Below are 20665 nucleotides of genomic sequence, written 5' to 3' on the forward strand. Positions count from 1 at the left end.
AGCTCTGCGAAGGCAGGGTTCACCCATTCTTTATCTATCTATCTATCTATCTATCTACCTATCTATCTATCTATCTACCCCTCCTTACTCCTCACCCCCGTAACACCAGCTATCACTAAAAGTTGCGCGAGTAGTGGTTGCTACTGCTTTTGAGCGCAGCGGGCTGAGATGAGCTGAATAGCTGCTGGTTGTCAGCAAAGATATGCGCTGGGCAGTGCGAGTTGAAATATGTAATATATGTAATATTTGAAGTATCAATCGAAAAATACACTAATAAAAGCGGAAGCAAACTAATTTTGGGATTTAAGGGTAGGCCTTAAAAGGCGCCTCGCCCCTGGGTATGAATGAATGGCGTAATGTTATGTTTATAAATGCTAGATACACGACGTTAAAGGATGTAGAGACGTAAAGGACGCAGTGGAAAATACCAGCATGTTCAAGAAATGCATTTGTTTGGAGATGGTGCTGTCATATTTTGGACCGGGATTATGTATAGCCGTCGTACACCTTTGATACCAATTAGAAGGAACGTAAATTACCCAGCGGTATATCGATAACATTATTCGACCAATTGACCAATCGATCATTTAGAGGTGAATATGGAGCGGAGTTAGTTTACGTCGACGACAATCTCGCCCACATCGGGGTGCATGAGTGAGGAACTTCATCAATGAATGGCCGATATAAACTGGCCAGCTACTTCATCAGACATGAACTCCATCGAGCATGCAGGTTGAAAACTGGCTATGTTTGATCGTCCACAGACACTCCGAGATCTCATTAGAGTAGCCCAGATGGAATGGGATATTGTTCCTCAGCTTGACGTCAATGTACTGATTGTAAGAATGCCACAGCCTGTCAGAGACCTGAACAATGCCAGAGGAGGCCAGACACGCTGTTAAGGCAGAGTGAAGAAGGCAACACCTTCACTAAAAAACACACATATTTTAACCTTTTCATTAATCCTGTTTGTTTGTGCTAGATATTGGAAGAAAAACATTTCGGTTACGTACATTCCAACTTTCGAAAGTGTGGAAAATAAATGTAATTGTGTAAAAAATGGAAGGCATGTAGTTTTAAACTCACCTGAATGATTGTGAAAACATGTTCGCACAAACTATCTAAACTTGGATGACAGCATACTGTTACAGCGAATATCATTGTCTTCGACAAAGTTTACAACGCCGAAATTTCTGGTTTGCCCAGAAACTCCGAATAGAAGAAACCAAAGAATAATCAGAATAATCAGATTCATCAGTGTTAATTTCAGTATATTTCTTCATCGGTAAGAGAAATACAATCGATACAGCCATTAATGCATGCCATAAGCTATGGATGTATTTATAATTACTTCTAGTTTGTAAGAAAGAGTAACAAATGAGTCCAATAAATACAAGAATTAGACCGACAGAAAAATAAAATAGCCAATAGTGGCGTTTAGGATAACATGCTTTTTGCCGCCTACATCGGGAGCCCCACTGATACCCAAGTATAGAAAGACCGATAAAGGCAGGTACCAAAAATACAGCTAGAGAAGTTCTATCATACTCAGTTCCTAGAGCGATACCAACAGCACCAACCATATGAGCTAAAGACTTCCAAGTAAACGTCAAATCTGCCATACAGAGAAGAGTAACCCATAAAGATAATATCGCAGTATAAAAATCACAAAATTGTAACACACCCAGTTTCATAATACAGAATGAATACACATCTTCACCTGCTTCACAAGCATGATAGAATGTTGAGAAAAACATGGTGCATGAGTACACAAAAGATTCTGTCCACAACTTCCTTCTTATAGCAATAACAATTGCTGGTATAAAGAACATATTGCTTAAAGTTAGTAGCAATGCAGCAATTAAAAGTTCATATAATGGAGTAACTCTGCTATCATCAGTACATCCCCAACCTCGATATCCATGATCACATACACACGTTGAGTAGATCACACCTCCACTCATATAATGAACACAAGTTCCATATCTTCCACAACTATCAGGACCACACGAATCAGAATCAAAGACGAAAGCCACTGTAATAAAATTAAGACCGCTACAATTCACCTCCTTATAATCTGTATCGTAATTACCTTTTGAATGGCTGCTGTTTTGAATGAAACAAAATGGCTTCAAAGTAACATACCACCAACCTGGCTCGGGATAAGGCACAAGAATCTTCCCTGAAACACTTGAAGATGATGTTGAATTCACAACAATACTTGCTCTTGATACATTATTAGAGTTACTCACACAAAGGTCAGGAAATGTAGGCTTGGATCTAGACTTGTAACTCATACAAGATACAACACTTATATTGTAGAAATGATCTGTTATATTTTCAAATCTCGGATCTTTATCTAGCCTCATTTCAAATGTAAGTGTACCACCGATATCTTTCACTGAATGGACTTTACCTTTGAATACTGTTGGTGAGCTGGTTGTTATGTTGACAGAACTTGATGGTTTAACACCCCAGAAAGGAATTCGAACGAAGTCGTATGTGAAAAATGCCGGATAATTTTGTCGCATGAGAGGTACCCGGGGCCAACAGTGGTTACAATCCAATTCGGAAGTATTACTCTGTTCAGTTGCATTATTGCTCAGAAACAACAAATCATCGTTATCTTTATCAAAAGTAACTTTAATTGTATAAGAAAACACATGGCTACCATCGCCTGACTTTTTGGATGGAACGCTACCTACTGACACGTAATACCAGGCTTCTTCAGAAGGCATGAATTGTAAGACACAGCTATCACCTTTAGTTATTTCTTCTGAACTACAATGAATTTGCATGGAACTATTGTGATTTACATATTTTGTATCTGGTAACCGAAAATCCTCGGCAACCACGTTCAGCGAAGGACAAGTTGGTTTACAATAATCTACAGTTAAATTGATATGTACTTCCCACACTAAATCAGGTACATAAAATTTATAATGTTCAAGAATTTCACTTTCATCATTGCCTTCCACGGTGCGTTTCTCAGACTGATTCAAAGCTAGAGTAATAACGTTCTCCTCTCTTGTGAAATTCATTGAAGATTCCATTAAGGCAATGCAAGAGGATGTGAGACCTTGTTGTACAATTTTGTCATCCTTAGGATCAGTATAACTTAAAAACACTGCGGCATACCAGTCACCTGGGGTTGGAGATTTTATGTTGAATATATAATTTTCCTTGCTTGTTAAAAATTCTGCACTATACTGAGGAACTCTGTGATTCCAATAGAACTTTGGAAATGCGGCACCATCTGGATTTACAACAGGAAAGCTACCCGATTTAAGCACTACAGTAACCTTTCTATGCGGGCATTTATTTACACCAACATGAATTCTCTCTTCACGCACAGTAAAATTGAAAGAGACCACACTAGTTTGTTTTGGAACATTATAAGGCAGGAGAGAGACATCTTTATACATTCTGTACTTTGAAATTTCTCGTCGTGCTGATCTCGAGTGACGAATTTCTTGGGAGTTTGTAGGTAGAATGACGGCTAACAACAGAAACAAACCAGTCATCCACGTTGAAGTTAGAAAAGCCATATCTTTTCAGTCAGCAGGCCATCTGAAATAAGAAAAGAAGTAATGTTATCTTTACATTCGAAGACGTTCAAAAGCGCACAAAACACACCACTCAACAAAAACCTCTACACACTCTGAATAAGTTTATCGACATAACGGATATAAGGGATGCGACATTAAGAAAAATGAAGATATCGGCCAAAGAAAGGCGATGACCAAGAAGGGCGTGAAAATGAAAGATTCCCTGGCCCTCGAATTCTCTGATACCGTCGGACTCGGAACAAGAGTTGAGCAAGGGAGGTCGGATAGGATAGATGAAAGTGAGGAGCCTGGCACAAGTAAGTGGAAGCAATACCGGGATTAAGCTAAGGGTCCCGCGGTCATCAATCCACACTCCAAAGTTCAGAGTCTCTGGGGCCCCTTTTAGTCGCCTCCTACGACAGACAGGGAGTACCGTGGGTGTTATTCGACCGCCCCCACTCACTGGGGAATTTTAGTCCGGGTCCACTATCTTGTCTTCAGGTAGATACTTTAATGCCTCACATAGTCTGAATGGACTCGAACCAGCCCTCATATACATGTAAAAATTCATGTGCTGGCCGAAAATTGAATCTAGGGCCTCTGGGTACGAGTCACGGAGCTGACGGATATTCCTTCAACCTGAGTAGGCCTAGTCATCTATCACTGTGTTTTCTTATCAAACACGAAGAAAATTAACGAAAAATAGAAATTAATCCAAGGATTGTGGATTAAAAATGTTGAATTACCAAGCGATTTGGCTACGCGGCTTAGGTGAGCTTGCATTCAGGAAATGGTGGGTTCGAATCCCATTGTTGGCAGCCCTGAAGATGGTTTCTGCGGCTCTCAGTCTTCATAAAATGAAAAGCTGGGGTGGTGGTGATTATTTTTCGGGCCGATGACCTTCGATGTTAGGCCCCTTAAAACAACAAGCAAGATTATTTTTCTGATTCTATTTCATTTAGCCAGTTGTTCTTGACTTTCAGTGTGAGGGCAAGTTACATTATTATTATTATTATTATTATTATTATTATTATTATTATTACTGCACTTGTTTTACGTCGCAGTGACACAGATGGTGGTGGTGATTATTGTAATTAGAGGAATTTTATTAACCAGAGATATTCAGTAATTAAAGTATTGTGTTTTATCGATGTGAGGTAAGAATGGTATCGATAGAACAAAGTGGCAACCCTGATAGTGTACGTATTAATTAGGAAAGAAGTATGCACCAATTAAGCAAAATTGATTTTTGAGTTCAGTGTATTTCAGTGGTAATACAGGAGGATTCACTCCGCAAATTTTCATTTAAAATATGGGGTATACCTACCTCGAAGAATGAAGGTATCGGCGGAAGGAAAACCAAGGCCTCGACACCTTATAACATCCGGGTCAGAAAAAAATAAGATTTGATCAAGGGAGGTCGGTTAGGATAGATGAAAGTTAGGAGTCTGGTACAAGTAAGTGGAAGCAATGCCAGAACTCAGCTACGGGTCCCGTTGTCCCCTACCCACGCTCCCAAGTTAAGAGCCCATTTTAGTCGCCTCTTACGACAGGCAGAGGGGATACCGTAGGTGTTATTCTATCGCCCTCACCCACAGGGCGATCAATTGTGAGGCACAATCTTCATGTTTAGTCACAATGCCACAAACATATTTACACAAGCGAAATCGGACATCACGTTCAAAGTACGGTACCTTTTTCTGTGCAAAAAAAAAAAAAAAAAAAAAAAAAGCCCAAATATGACTTCAAGCAACTAAAATGACCGAAATACGACCAAAGCTATTTTTAAATTGCAAAATAAGCATTTATATGCCTGAAAAAAGGTTAAATATGCTTAGAAATGTCCAATTCGTGCTTAATTCTAACAGGTAGCCAAAAACGAAAGACGGGGGAAAATAGGACACTTTCTGAACAGAATGGAAATTCTAAGTTCCCAAGGAGAGAATTAGATACTTTTCCACCAATAGAGCATGTCAAAAAACAGATCAGATGTAAGGCTTTTCAGTCGTTTGCTCTATTATCCAGCGTTTCGTCTTAGGTCTGACACTAGACTTGTGGAGGATTAACGATGCCTTTATTTTCTCTGTGTGTGAATTATTTGTATCTTCCTTGACGTCACTGTGTTTTTCTCTTGGTACGAAGTGAAGTAGTATAAAGAAAACTTGTTTATATATACGGCATAATTTGGTGCCGAAACCCGCCCTGGGAAATTTCGGGAAATAGGGAATGAATTGCGAAGATACACGAACACGAGACGACAAGTTTGAATACTTCCACTAGTTGACTTCAGAACTGGCGAAGAAAGTGAACGAAATTGTCAACATTATTATTAAACGAGCTTCACATAACGATCACATGGTACCGGTACTCCGCCACGAGACATCGAGAACGCTGATAAGTATCTAAATTACCTATTTGAATTACTTTGAGGTATTATACGGGAGTTATTCATTGAAATTGTGCCAGTTAAGGGTTGATTTGTGGTCGTATAGCTAAATGCTAGATTCCTTTATGTGCGAGAGAGTGGCCAGTAATATTGAAGGGAAAGAGCAGCCATCTTGTTTTCTTAGATACAATGAGTGCTAAAGGAATCTAAGAACGTATATGTGACTAGTGCTGCTATCTATCGGATACGTATAGCAAAATAACCAACAAGAACTTCCCTTGCAGTCTGTTTAAAGTAATATTTCACGAGTATGGCAGACGAGAACGGAGATAAGGCGTTAATGTTGATGAAGAGAAAACGAAAGACAGTGCGGGCAAACATAACCAAATTCAGTAATGACATTACAAAGGCAGCGTCGGATGCAGAAATAGATCACGAATATAACCGGACGAGTTTGCAAGACCGAGCTCGATAGCTGCAGTCGCTTAAGTGCGGCCAGTATCCAGTAATCTGGAGATAGTGGGTTCGAGCCCAACTGTCGGCAGCCCTGAAGATGGTTTTCCGTGGTTTCCCATTTTCACACCAGGCAAATGCCGGGGCTGTACCTTAATTAAGGCCACGGCCGCTTCCTTCCAATTCCTGGACCTTTCCTATCCCATCGTCGCCGTAAGACATATCTGTGTCGGTGCGACGTAAGCAAATAGCAAAAAAAAAAAAAAAAAAAAAGATTGCAAGAGACCTTATATCAACTCATTTCCCTCGATAATGGCATTCAGACGCTGAATATGACGCAGACGTCATAGAGTATGAGAAATACATCGAGGTCGCGAAGCGCGCGATATTTAATTCGACAGGCGTCATTCGTGACAAATTATGTGAGTCCTTCGGAAACATGAATCTTGACCCTTCCAGACCTTTATCCGCAGTACCAGAGCCATCACACTTTTCCATCACGCACTCCGTAAAATTACACACTATCAAACTAGAACCATTCGCAGGAGATGTAGAAAAATGGTCCCGGTTTTGGGAGCAATTCCAGTCAGCGGTAGACAACAACCCGACCATCAACACTATCGACAAACATGTCTTCCTTCGTGGATACCTGGAGGGAGAACCTAAGGAGCTAATTGATGCCATAGCGGTGAGTGCAGACGCATACGAGGAAATAAAGAGGATTCTTATTGGACGATATGGCGATAGGAACCGCATCATCCAGGCGCATCTGGATTACGTGGAGACCATGAGACCAGTTCGTGATACTACGCCCGACGCCCTCAATCGTACATATATAGAATGTAATAGACGTATTCAGGCTTTAAGGGCATTAGGGGAAAACGTCGACCACTACGAGATAATGCTAGCCCCAAACTGTTACGTGCATTTGCGGATGATATCTGTAGAAGGTGGATCATCTACGCGAAGAGAGAGAAGATTCCGAAGCGCACATAACAAGGCTTACGGAATTCCTCAATGAAGAAGTGGAGGGCGCAATGATGGCGCAGAAAATCAAAGGAGACAACGCCATCTCAAACTCATATTACCCAACTGCTGCTGCCTTGCAAGTTACTACTAGGACGGGCCAGACGTCCAAGAAGACGAATACGTCACCATTTTGCGTTTTTTGCGAAGGCTCAAAATTGTACCAAGATGACAGATGTCAAGCAACGCATAGACAAGCTGAAGTCTACTCACCGATGATTTTTATGCCTAAACAGAAGTCACACCTTGAGAAACTGCAGCAAAAAGAACAAAGTATCCTGCACTAAATGTAAAGGACCACATCACATCTCCATCTGTTAAGGACAAGTGGGAGTAACTGTCGGAAAAATACATGTTAGCATGCCGAACTTGCACATACCTCCAAACAGCTCGAATTTGGGTAATCGGACCAACCGGTCTTCGGAAAAGAACACGTTGCATTCTGGACGCCGGAAGTCAGTCAAGCTTCATCAGCTCGGAACTGGTAGACGATTTGAAGCTGAAAGTCATTGACAGGAGAGATCTGTCAGTCACAACATTTGAAGCACCATTAAGTACATCGGTGGCTCGCAGATTGGCCAACTTCAGCATGTGGAATGTGGACGAAGGATTCCGTGCGAATCGCGGCATTCGAGAGCAGGAACACGTACTCACCACACCCAACCGTCCCACGTGACATCCAGAGTCTATCACGCCTTCACAAATTGCAACTAGCAGATCCTCAAGTTGATGCAGACGATCTGATGATTGAGGTCCTGATAGGAGGAGACCAGTACTGCAGGTGATGAAGGACGAACAGTTCCATGGTACTTCTTCCCTCTAGGTTTGGTTGGATTCTTAGTGGGAGTAAGTCTGGTACTACAGTGAATCATGTGTCCGTAAACCACGTCAGTATCAATGCAGAATTACTATCTTCCGAGGACAATCTACGCAAGTTTTGAGATCTAGAGGCACTAGGGACAAAGGAAGATCAGCAACGAGCACTCACTGCGAGAGAGTCTGCAATCTTGGAAGGCTTTCATGAGTCATTCAAAATGGAAGACGGGAGGAGGGTTGTCTCCCTACCAAGGAAGGAAGGAAGGAAGGAAGGAAGGAAGGAAGGAAGGAAGGAGTAATACTGCACTCGAATCGCAAAATCACTAAGAACCACCGAGGAGACGAAATAGAAGCGCTCCTACCTGTGGATCGCATACAAGCCACAAAACCTTTCACGGTCACAGGAGTGGACTTCGCCGGTCCACTGTATGTCAGGGTGGGGGGCATGTTACAGAAATCGTATATTGTAATGTTCACTTGCGCCACTACAAGGGCTTTGCACCTGGAATTAACATCGGACATGAGTACTGAAAAATTCATCATGTCGTTCAGACGCTTCTCCAGCAGACACGGATTACCTCACACCATCTACTCGGACAATGCGAAGACCTCTCTAGCGGCGAGCAGAGAACTGGCGGAACTTTCTCGGATCTTCACGGACCCACGTACGAGCCAGCATTTCGCCCACAACGGTGTAAGTTTATTGTTCCACGGGCGGCTTGGTGGGGAGGCTGGTGGGAACGAATGGTGGGCACAACAAAACGATACTTGAGAAAAGTGTTGGGCACGTCTCAAGTGGACGAGGAAACTCTGAAAACAATACTGACAGAAATAGAAGCCGCCATCAAGAGCAGACCAATTATTCAAGATGGTCCCAACGTACTGACACCAAACCACTTCACAAACGGGGGAATATTAACAACATTACCCAACGGTCCAGAACCTAGCGTCAACACAGATCTGAGAAAAGAAGTGAGACTAAGGGCAAAAATGCAAGACGACTTCTGGAAGAGGTGGAAGAAGGAGTACCTTCTCTCCCTAAGAAGTTTCCACGAGGTGCGGCAACCAGACAGAAGATCGACGAAGTGACGGAAGTGAGATGTCGTCCTGCTTCAAGACGATCTGCGTCCACGTCACATATAGCAACGAGCTCGCATCACTGGAGTGAGACCTGGCCGTGACGGGAAGGCGAGGACTCTCGTCCTCCGACTCAGCGATGGAACGGAGATTACCCGACCGGTACAGCTGGTCGTACCATTGGAGATCGACCAGGATGGGGACGATGTGGAGGATTAACGATGCCTTTATTTTCTCTGTGTGTGAATTCTTTGTATCTTCCTTGACGTCACTATGTTTTTCTCTTGGTACGAAGTGAAGTAGAATAAAGAAAACGGGTTTGATCAACCCCGCAAGGTATAATCAATGCTCAACCGACTCAGGACGGGACACGGAATATGTGGGGATTCACTTTTTGAATGGCGAATGCTCTCCTCGCCGCTATGCGACTGTGGTGCACCGCGACAAACTATTAAACACATCAGGGTGGAATGCAGCATCAGAGCATATGGAGGGCCATATGAAGACTTCTTGATGGCAACCCCAAAATGTATTGAGTACATACAAGATCTAGATATTTGTTTGTAGATTGGTTCATTGGTTATTTTTGTTCATTTGTAATAACGTATTTGTATGCCATACGCTAAATAAATAAATGTCACTAATCAATGTTATTAACCAGAGATATTCAGTCATTAAAGTATTATATTTTATCGATGTGAGGTAGGAATGGTATCGATAGAGCTAAGTGGCGACTCTGATAGTGTTCGCATTAATTAAGAAAGAAGTACGCACCAATCAACGACATTAAAAATATAGACTGCTAATCTGCCGGCCATCTTTGAATCAACTTGAGCCACTGGCGGCCATGACACTTGAAGGCAAAACATATGCTTACCGTTCCTTTGAATTTCCCACAGAGAGGACCTGTAGAAATTATTGTGTGATGGAGTACGGTCTTTAAGAAGGCATACAAGGTTAAAATAAATAAATAAATAAATAAATAAATAAATAAATAAATAAATAAATAAATAAATAAATAAATAAATAAATAAATAAATAAATAAATAAATAAATAAATAAATAAATAAATAAATGTACGCTATGAAGTCAGGCGAGGATTGACCGAGAGAGGTCCGACAGAAATATTAAAGCGGTGTGAAATGCCGTATGTCCTCCGGAGAGGCCTGGTACAGGTCTATTGATTTGACTCCCGTAGGCGACCTGCGCGTCGTGATGGAAATTAATCAATTATGGTTATAATTTCCGACCCTGCCTAGAATCGAACCCGGGACCCCTAAGACCAAACGCCAGCACGCTAACCACATTAAAGCAGTGAAGCTGGTAGAATGGTACCGTATGTGGAAGGAATGCTTCATTCAGCCAGGGTTCTAGTGGCCTCAAGTTTAGAATCTGGGGTTACCCAGCTTAGTGGCCCCTTACGACCGGCTGAGGATGCCGTAGAGATGTTCTACACCGCAACCAACGGGTGTATGTGCTGTTTGTTGCACAGCATTTTTCAAAAGGTAGCCATAAGTAGTAAAATGCATAAAATCTAACAAACTAGACCAAGAAGCAAAATTGAAAAATTGTTACCCTTCAGATTTCGTTCGAACCACTTCCTAAACCCTCTCAGGAGTAATAAGAAGAACTTGTGAAATTTTCAGCGAGATCGGTCCATTAGTTTTTGAGTCTATTAATCTCAAATATACCAACATTCACTTATACAGTATATAGATACATTGGAAGAAAATAGGTACACCGCCTTTTAATCTTGCCAAAAGCGATAAATCTGTACAACAGCAAAAGCTAACAGAATATTTTTATCTGAATACTACGATTGTAAATATGAATGACCGTATGCCTCGTTTGCCTCATCCACAAAACCTTGATAACACAGACGATTACAGCAGCTTGTACAGCAAACAAATAAATATTTAGCATATCACACAATTCCCAGTATATCAACAAACCATTTATTTTTGAAGATAACGGCATAGAAAAAAAGAAAAACGCACATTTGAAAATAATTACAAATGTAATTCACTCAATCACTGGGATGAGGGTATTGGGGAGGGAAAGAGGAAAAAGGTGTTAGGCATGCGGGATAAATGATTCCAGTATCCAAATCTGTATGCATATATTAATTCCGACTAATCTACTTGTATATTGTGGGTTGGTTACGCCAGATAAGAACACGAGAGTCGGCCTGTTGTTTTTCGTGTCATCAGTCATTATATCTGTCTGTATGTATACGCATGCGTATTTTGATTAAAATTTAGCTTATTAATAAATAGTACATGAGCAACATTATTAAAGTACACATATAGTATTAGAGCGGGATATTTGTATGTAATTTTTTGCTTTTTTTATATGTTGACTAGCTAGAGTTTCAAAGGCAATAACGGACACTTATTTCTTATTTTAATCCTAATAAATTCACTGATCTCTCCCCCAATCTCAGTTTATTCTACTGCTGGTCCTAAGCCCGGATAAAGGAGGACGATGAGTAGCTGGTATTTTTTTTTTAAAGTCCTGAGGTTTCCAATGATGCCGAAAAGATGCAACCGTTAAAAGTCGAGAAACGCTTAAGGGGACGTTAACTGAGTTTAAGGTCGAAACGTGGAAAAAATGCTGTTAAACCCATATCTTGTACAGTTTAAATGAACTTGTTTTATTATTATTATTATTATTATTATTATTATTATTATTATTATTATTATTATTATTATTATTATTATTAATATCTCCTACCTGTTTTGATGTTGTGGGCTGTTAAAGTCGATTGTAAGGTGGGCATGGCATTTTAAATAACGTAGCTGTACAGGTAAACGTTTTACTTTACAAAATAATAGGTATACTTTCACCAGCGATAAATGATATTGAAAATGAACACCTACAACCTGTTTACCAGTCACTGACCGGGTCAGGGATGTAATGAATGAAGCAGATATAGGCTGTTAGTACGATGGGGTCGCCACTCCCAAAGTGATTTATTAATGAATGACAGATGCAATGAAATGAGAATGGAGAGTGTTGCTGGAATGAAAGATGACAGGGAAAACCGGAGTACCCGGAGAAAAACCTGTCCCGCCTCCGCTTTGTCCAGCACAAATCTCACATGGAGTGACCGGGATTTGAACCACGGTATCCAGCGGTGAGAGGCCGATGCGCTGCCGTCTGAGGCACGGAGGCTCATAAATGATATTATAATGCTTAATTTTGCGGATATATTAGGTCGTGTAATGTTTATAATATGCTGACGCATCTCGAACCTGCGACCAGGATCGTCTTCAGAGCAATAACAAAGATGTTATTGGCAGTTGTCACTCCATAGTAATCAGACTCAAGATAGAGAGAACCCTTTTAGAACTGTACAGGTCATCGTGCTGGTCACACGAACATCGTCGTTCCCTATATAGCATAACGAATTTTACGTGACTATCATCACCCCAATTTAGAGCCACAATTACGTGAACAGCTTACAAATAATTTAAAAATTAAAATATTTAAATTATCTGCAATTACAATCGTCAATTTAGCGTAGAAAATTTTGTACAGACAAAAAATGATACCGTGGTAATCAGGCAAGCAGTGTTCGTCGTATGTTTATACTACGTCTTCATCATCTTCTTCCTCACATTATTACCGTGTGCTAGAACTCTGTCTTACAAATGGTACCGTGTTTTAAACAAGTTTCCACTGTCTTTGACCGGCGTTTCATCTAAGTTACAGCAAAGCCCCTTACACAACCTAATATGTATCTTTTGAATATGCATTCATTCATACCCTAAAGGCAAAGCCTTGTCGCTGCAACCACATTTTTCTCTCCTCTGCTGAGTATTTCAGGTGAACATATTTTTTTTTTCAAATTCAGCCTGTCCATCACGGAATCCAGATACTTCTTCCTCGGCTTTCCTCTTCCCTTCTTACCCACAACGTTTCCTTCCAGCATAGTCGTGAGGAATGTGTTATATCGAAGCCAAGGAATTTGGTTTTCCTCTTTTCTACAATGTTGAGCAATTCCCTTGTTTCATCTATTTCCGTAAATACGCTATTACCGAGCTGGATAGCTGGAGTCGCTCAACTGCGGCCAGTATCCAGTATTCGGGAGATAGTAGGTTCGAACCCCACTGTCGGCAGCCCTGAAAATGGTTTTCCGTGGTTTCCCATTTTCACACCAGGCAAATGCTGGGGCTGTACCTTAATTAAGGCCACGGCCGCTTCCTTCCCACTCCTAGCCCTTCCCTGTCCCATCGTCGCCATAAGACCTATCTGTGTCGGTGCGACGGAAAGCAACTAGCAAAAAAAAAAAAAAACCAACCCTATTATTTGACTTTTTCTTTGTCAATGTTATTTTCAACATCCTCCTCCATATCCACACTTCCATTTCTTTCAGGCTTTTTATATCCTGTATAGCTAAGACCCATGTTTCGCACCATACAACAAAACACTCCACAGAAACATTTTGGCAAATTCTTTCCTAATTTCACTGTTAATGTTCCTGTTTGTTAGAAGCTGTTTCTTGTTACTGAAGGCTTGTTTAGCTAGAGCAATCCTCCTCCTGATTTCCTGTTGTCCTGAGTGATAATGCTTTCCAAGTAGCAAAACTGTCTTACTTGTTGCACAGTTTCATCACCTATCTTAATATTATTTGGTATATCTCGGTTGTTTCTTGACAACTAACACTTTTGATTTCGAGGTGTTCAGTTTCAATTTTGATTCTTATAGTGTTGATGTTAAAACTCGTAGCAATTTACTCATTTCCCTCTCTGAATCTGCAATTAATGCAATGCCATCGGCAATCTTTTATACCGTGGATTTCTTCTCCGTTAAGTTTAATGTACGCCCATAAAATTGTGTGCTAAATTAGCCATAATTTTGTAGAACGTATAGATCTGGTTAGGAGCGGCTATCTTTTGACATGGCATGGAAATGTTGTGTGCTTGATCAGCTGCCATATTGTTGAACATAGATCATGATGATACACAGCCTTTCGATTTATCTCCACTGTGGTTAGAGCCAGAGGAGGCATTATCTATACCCTTGTATGTCGGAAGAGGCTACTAAGAAGGGAACAATCACAGAATCTGTACTCGCTTTCTCGTCTTCTAAGCCGAAAAATCATATCAATATCCCTAGTAAAAACAATAGTAGTAGTAAAATTATAGTAGTGATATTAGCAGCACCTAGTTTTATTTCTCTCCTTACGATTTAGAAAATATTGCAGTTACAGTGTTAAACAAGTAGGTACACAGTGATTGAAATTTTGCATTTTACAATGTTGAACTGATACACAGAAAGAGTTATACAATGAATACTGTTTTCTTTGGTTTATAACGTCTCTTATTCACATTTCTCTTTCCCCTCTTTCGTTGAAGAAATCCTCTTGACGCGTTTTTTCTTCTTTTCTCCTTGTCCGCGTACAGTCGTATAAAATATGTCCCACTTCCTTCGCAGACTCTGCATTTATTTTGATCTTCTTTAATTCAGTGCCTATTGACCAGGAAAAAAATTGTTTTGTTTTATGCTTTCCAAGTCTTCTTTCCTAATTGGCACTAATGTGGATTACTTTCTTTCTTTCCTTGGATGGAGGCGCTAGAATAACACCCGCGGTATCCCCTGCCTGTCGTAAGAGGCAACTAAAAGAGGCCCCAAGGTCTCAGAACTTTGGAGTGTGGGTAGGCGACCACGGGACCCTTAGCTGAGTCGTGGCGTTGCTTTCACTTACTTGTGAAAGGGTTCACACTTTCATCTATCCTATCCGACCTCCCTTGGCCAATTCTTTTTTTTCCGACCGCGACACTATTAGGTTTCCGAGGGATAGGGAGTCCCTTCATTTTGACGCCCTTCGTGGCCGTTGTCTTTCTTTGGCCGATACCTTCATTTTTAAGTGTCGTATCCCTTTCATTTTTCTCTCTAATTAGTGTTATAGACCTAACTAGTTGTACTTCCTCCTAAAACAATAAGCATCACCACCACCTGACGTCAATCCTATGTAGAGGGAGGTATTAAATATTTCGTGTTTTTGTGGTGTCTTATCGTTATGATGAGTTGTGTCTAAATGAAGACGTGTTTCAATGATAAACACCCAGCCATCGAGCTGAAGTAATTATTCAAACGTCGCCTAAATCTCCAGCCCAAGTGGAAATCGAACCCGGGGCCTTGTGACCCCAATTCCACTATGCTAACCAGCCAAGACAATCTCTATACCTATATTTTACCTTCATTAGCTGTAATTTCACACTTGAACAAGGCCGTCATCAAGTTCTCAGCCGAAAGAAATGCTAAGCTGCTAGGCCAAGCATAATATGGAAAATTTGCTTGGGTCGTTGCGTAGCTACATAGCTTCGTAGCTTAATATCGAAGTCAGTGCGAAGTGTATTGCTGTTTTATTTATTTATTTATTTACGCATTTCTGTACTAGACGGGGCTCAGGCTGTGAAGCCTGCTATTATGCCAAACCATACACCTGCATAAACAGAACATACTGAGCACTATAACTATTTAAAATTAAAAGTAAATTTAATATAATTTTATTTTAACGTCAAATGGAATTGAACTGAAACTTAAATTATCATAAAAATTAATTTTAAAGTGATTAAATGAATATAGATACAGTGGTGTAGGGGTGGCGTGCCTGCCTCTTACCCGGAAGCCCCGGGTACGATTTCCGGCCAGGTCAGGGATTTTTACCTGGACCTGAGGGCTGGTTCGAGGTCCACTCAGCCTACGTGATTAGAATTGAGGAGCTATCTGATGGTGAGATAGCGGCCCCGGTCTAGAAAACCCGAGAATAACAGCCGAGAGGATTCGTCGTGCTGACCACACGACACCTCGTAATCTGCAGGCCTTCGGCTCAGCAGCGGTCGCTTGGTAGGCCAAGGCCCTTCAAGGGCTGTAGTGCCCCATGAGATTTTGGGTTTATTTACTATGATTAAAAACTAAGTCTTATACATTTAAACTGCAGTGGTACTGATCTTGCATTTAAATAATTTTTATTTAATAATCTTACATTTGAGGGTGCTTCTTAGTTTCATTAATCTCAATGTAGGTACAAATTCCAGCACTTTCTTCTGAATCGCTTTAGGTTACTTAAGTCTCTAATTTCAGCCTGGATAAAATTCCAGGAACGCATAGTCGCTGGTACAAATGCATTGTTGTACGTACTATTGTAATGAATGGGGATGGACAGCAACGATCTGATCTTGAAGGTGTTCTGCCTGAGAAGGGGAGGTAGTTGAAATCTATTCTGAGGTAATCTGGTTTGCCTGTTTGCAGTATTTTTATGAAAAAGAGAAAGATCATGGTACTTAAGACTACCATTTGATTACACGTCGTCTTTCAGTGCAGGACTAAGGATTGTACTAAGGGCAAAACTAAAACGGGCTATGCTGTCGAATATGCGAACTCAATTGTGAACAAGGCCTTACATTCAAAAACCAATATTAGTTTAGGTTAAAGTTGTAAAAGGAGCTTCGAATTTTATGTAAATACAATATTATAAAGTATGATAATATATTCTTTATTTCAGACGTCATCACGTAGTTGCTCTAGGGAGCCGGTGTTACTTGCTCCGCTCGGGACGGGTGTTTGCCACGTGACAAGAGATCGGCAGTCAGGCGGGTTGCATACCGTGGCCGTACTGTACTTGCGTCACAGGCCTTCAGTACATACTACGTCATGCATTTCCCCTACTTCTTCCCCTACTTGCCCGCTAAGCTGCTCTCGTTCCTCGAGAGCGGGGAGCAAACTGGCTCCGAAGACATTTCGCTCTCGATGACGATGCCTGCTTTATTTTTTTTCCTAAGAATTAAAATCATTTTCTTAATCATCGTTATCCGGTCGAATAGATTAGCAGTTTGTCTTTTTCTACCACTACGAGCGCTATTGTGAATCAATGCAGAGTTTCATTTAAGCCCTTATAACTACATTCGGTGTGGACATTTATCAAATAATTAGAAAACGCCGGGGGGTATTGACCCAAGGAACACATTACAGAAAGGATTATGTAAATAAGTTCATTTGGCTAGGATTTGAATAAAAAAAGAAAAAGAGTAAAGAAACAAGCTATTTTAGGCCGTTTTTCCGGAACTGCATTTAGGCCGGAAGTGATTTTCGATTTTTTTTTATTTTGATAGAGCTATCCGAGACAGTTTTTAAACATCTCCGCGCCTTTTAGCCCTTCAACTTCCGGCACAATTGAGGAAATTGCTTAATTTTACGTTGTTCATCGTACGGGGACCCCTAGTTTGTCTGCTGAGAAATGTTTTCAGACTAAACTGATGATAACAACCTGGAAGATGCAAGAATAAACCAGGAATATCCAGAGGAACTGGTTACGTCCGAATGAATCATGATAACTGTTGTGTTTAGTTAGTCATTTTTAGAGATGACCTCTGTCTTGAAAGGCTATCAATGAATATTAATCATGTCGAGCAGAGTGGCGGAGAGTGTTAACGCGCTACGGCTATGGAGCGAAGTACTGTATTTGGGAGACAAGTAGATTCCAACTCCACCGACGGCTGATATAAGAATGGTTTCCCATGGTCCCATTTCAATTCCCCCCCCCCCACTCTAGGCAACTTAACATAGACTCCTCTTCCCTCCTCAGATTATTACTACACTTACTCTCCCCCCAAGTCTCCCTCCTGCCAGCTATGCCAGACAAACAACTTCCCATCCTCTAAGTCCCCAAGTCAACTACAGTCCTAAGCAGCCACCTCTCCTTCATCCTCCCTTACTCTTCTGAAGTTCTACTTTCAGCTACAATTACGATGGTTAAGCAACATTGGTCTTGGTCAGTACATGGATGGGTAACCATTCCCAGGCCATTATCTCACCTACCAATACTCTGAAGATATCATGAACTTAATATACACTTCCCCTCACGGGAAACTTCTATACCCTAGGGCCTGACCCTAGGCCACTTTTTCTCACCCCTCGGGGTGCAGGTCACACTCTGACCAGTGCGATATCTTACAAGGTACCACCACCTACCAAACCATCCTGTACAGTTACTACCTGTCGAAAGCAGCACTCAAGACCTTCGGGTCGAAGGGCTATAATGGCACAAAGAATCCGGGCTCCCACCCGCATATCCCTTGTGACGCGTGGTCTGTCATTTTAACTTTCATAGTACTGCGACTGTTCCTTCTCACAGGCGATTATTTCCGCTTCCATACTCAACTTCATTCACCATAATTCGTTTTGTCTTCATTAGCTCCTCAAATGATGTTGGCGTCAGGAAGGGCAACCGGCCATAAAAACATGCCATATAACTTCACCTCATTCTCGACCCCATATAAGAAACTAAGGGGAAGATCTAAAATTAACATGAATCATCCATTTCATTTTGTAAAACGTCTCTATCTTATTGGGGGGCATGCTCTTCTACCACAGACTTTATCTGTAGTTCTGACCTCAGGTAAATGGAAATGATCTTTAGAAAGGTAATCTATACCAATATAATAGAGAGTGCGAATTTTGTGACTTTGTGTATATCTGGAGGGTAATCTCAGAAACTACTGGACCGATTCTAAAAATCCTTTCACTAATAGAAAGATACATACCGGGCGATTTGGCCATGCGGTTAGGGGCGCGGAGCTGTGAGCTTGCATCCGGGAGATAGTGGATTCGAACCCCACTGTCGGCAGCCTTGAAGATGGTTTTCCGTGTTTCCCATTTCCACACCAGGCAAATGCTAGGGCTGTACCTTAATTAAGGCCACGGCCACCTCATTCCCATTCCTAGGCCTTTCCTATCCCATCGTCGCCATAAGACCTATCTGTGTCGGTGCGACGTAAAGCGAACAGCAAGGAAGATATATTATCCCCTGAGTGCTATAGGCTGTATTTTATATTGTTAAAATATAAGTTTTCAGTGATTCCCAAAGGCGTTTATGGAGTGTGGCTGAAAAAAAAAAAAAATCAATTCACTGATACACTGATAAGGAAAACTCCACAACCGTTAAACCTAAAGACTTGGAATTTGGAAAGCATTTTACTTTTTCCGATTACAGATTTCCTAGGAACACGTTTTTTGGAAATCGACCCTTAAAGGTTAAGGTAAAGGATTAAAAATCCAAACCAAGGAAAAACGGCCGAGTGGGGATATGAAATGAAGGAGTTTAATTTGTACGTTAAAACGTTGATTTCGAACTTGAGAAGAATGCAGAATCTCAAGGGCGGGGGGGGGGGGGAAGGAGGGTTAGCGTAACAGGGGGTCTGAGGGTGGGGGGTTAAAAATCGAACGTAGGAAAAAACGGCAGAGTGGGGTATCAAATGAACGAAAAAGCTTAATATGTACATTACACAATTAATTTGGAACTTGAGCAGAATCGGTCGGGGGCGTTAGCGAGACAGGAGGTTTGAGGGGGTGGGGGTAGAAATCGAACCAAACCAGTCTCGTCGAACTAAACAAAGGTATTTGCTTTCTTCAGAAAAGTGTAAACCTATGTGTTTTCTCCAACTCTACGTGTATGCAGTCTAAAATGGTCAAATATGCCAACATCTATGTCCCTAAGGAAACCACTGATAATGTCCACTTAGTTGCACGAAACCAGTTTGGTATATCAATCTACCTATCTATATTAATATAGTAAAGAGAGAGTGCGAATTTTGTGAGTTTGTATTATCACTAAACACAAAACTACTTCACCAATTTACCCACACGCACCTTTGTTAATTAATATATAATATCATTATGAGTTCCGCGCATTATTACCACGGACGAAGCTGTGACAGGTGTGCTAGTATATATATTTGCGCTAGTGGTTTAACGTCCCACTAACACATCGAAGACCGGGCGAGTTGGCCGTGCGCGTAGAGGCGATAGTGGGTTCGAATCCCACTGTCGGCAGCCCTGAAGATGGTTTTCTGTTGTTTCCCATTTTCAAACCAGGCAAATGCTGAGGCTGTACCTTAATTAAGGCCACGGTCGCTTCCTTCTAACTTTTAGGCCTATTCTATCCCATCGTCGCCATAAGACCTATCTGTGTCGGTGCAACGTAAAGCCCCTAGCAAAAAAAAAACAAAACAAAACACAAAACACATCGAAGGTATTTGGCGACGCAAGAAAGGGAAAGGTCTAGGATTGGGAAGCTTGCGGCCGTGGCCTTAATTAAAGTAAAGCCGCAGCATTTGCCTGGAGTGAAAATGTCAAACCACGGACAACCATCTTCATGCCTGACGGCGGTGGTATAATTTTAAACAGCAAACCACCGGGCGAGCTGGCCGTGCGGTTAGAGGCGCGCGGCTGTGAGCTTGCATCCGGGAGACAGTGGGTACAAATTCCACTGTCGGCAGCTCTGAAGATGGTTTTCCGTGGTTTCCCATTTTCACACCAGGCAAATGCTGGGGCTGTACCTTAATTAAGGCCA

The 20665-nt window shown here is 41.4% G+C and overlaps 1 protein-coding gene across 2 annotated transcripts in view; it reads right to left on the minus strand.

The window, feature by feature from the left end:
- Positions 1 to 1148: 1148 nt before the first annotated feature.
- LOC136884219 (post-GPI attachment to proteins factor 6) overlaps positions 1149 to 20665 on the minus strand; it is a 72573-nt gene continuing 53056 nt past the window's right edge. For both annotated transcript variants that reach the window (XM_067156274.2, XM_067156275.2), the window contains exon 2: positions 1149 to 3570. In XM_067156274.2, the coding sequence (XP_067012375.2) occupies positions 1158 to 3548 (2391 nt within the window). In that variant the 5' untranslated portion in view covers positions 3549 to 3570 and the 3' untranslated portion in view covers positions 1149 to 1157. The remainder of the gene's footprint in view (positions 3571 to 20665) is intronic.

Source organism: Anabrus simplex, chromosome 12 (genome assembly GCF_040414725.1).
Source record: "Anabrus simplex isolate iqAnaSimp1 chromosome 12, ASM4041472v1, whole genome shotgun sequence".
Lineage (NCBI taxonomy): Eukaryota > Metazoa > Arthropoda > Insecta > Orthoptera > Tettigoniidae > Anabrus > Anabrus simplex.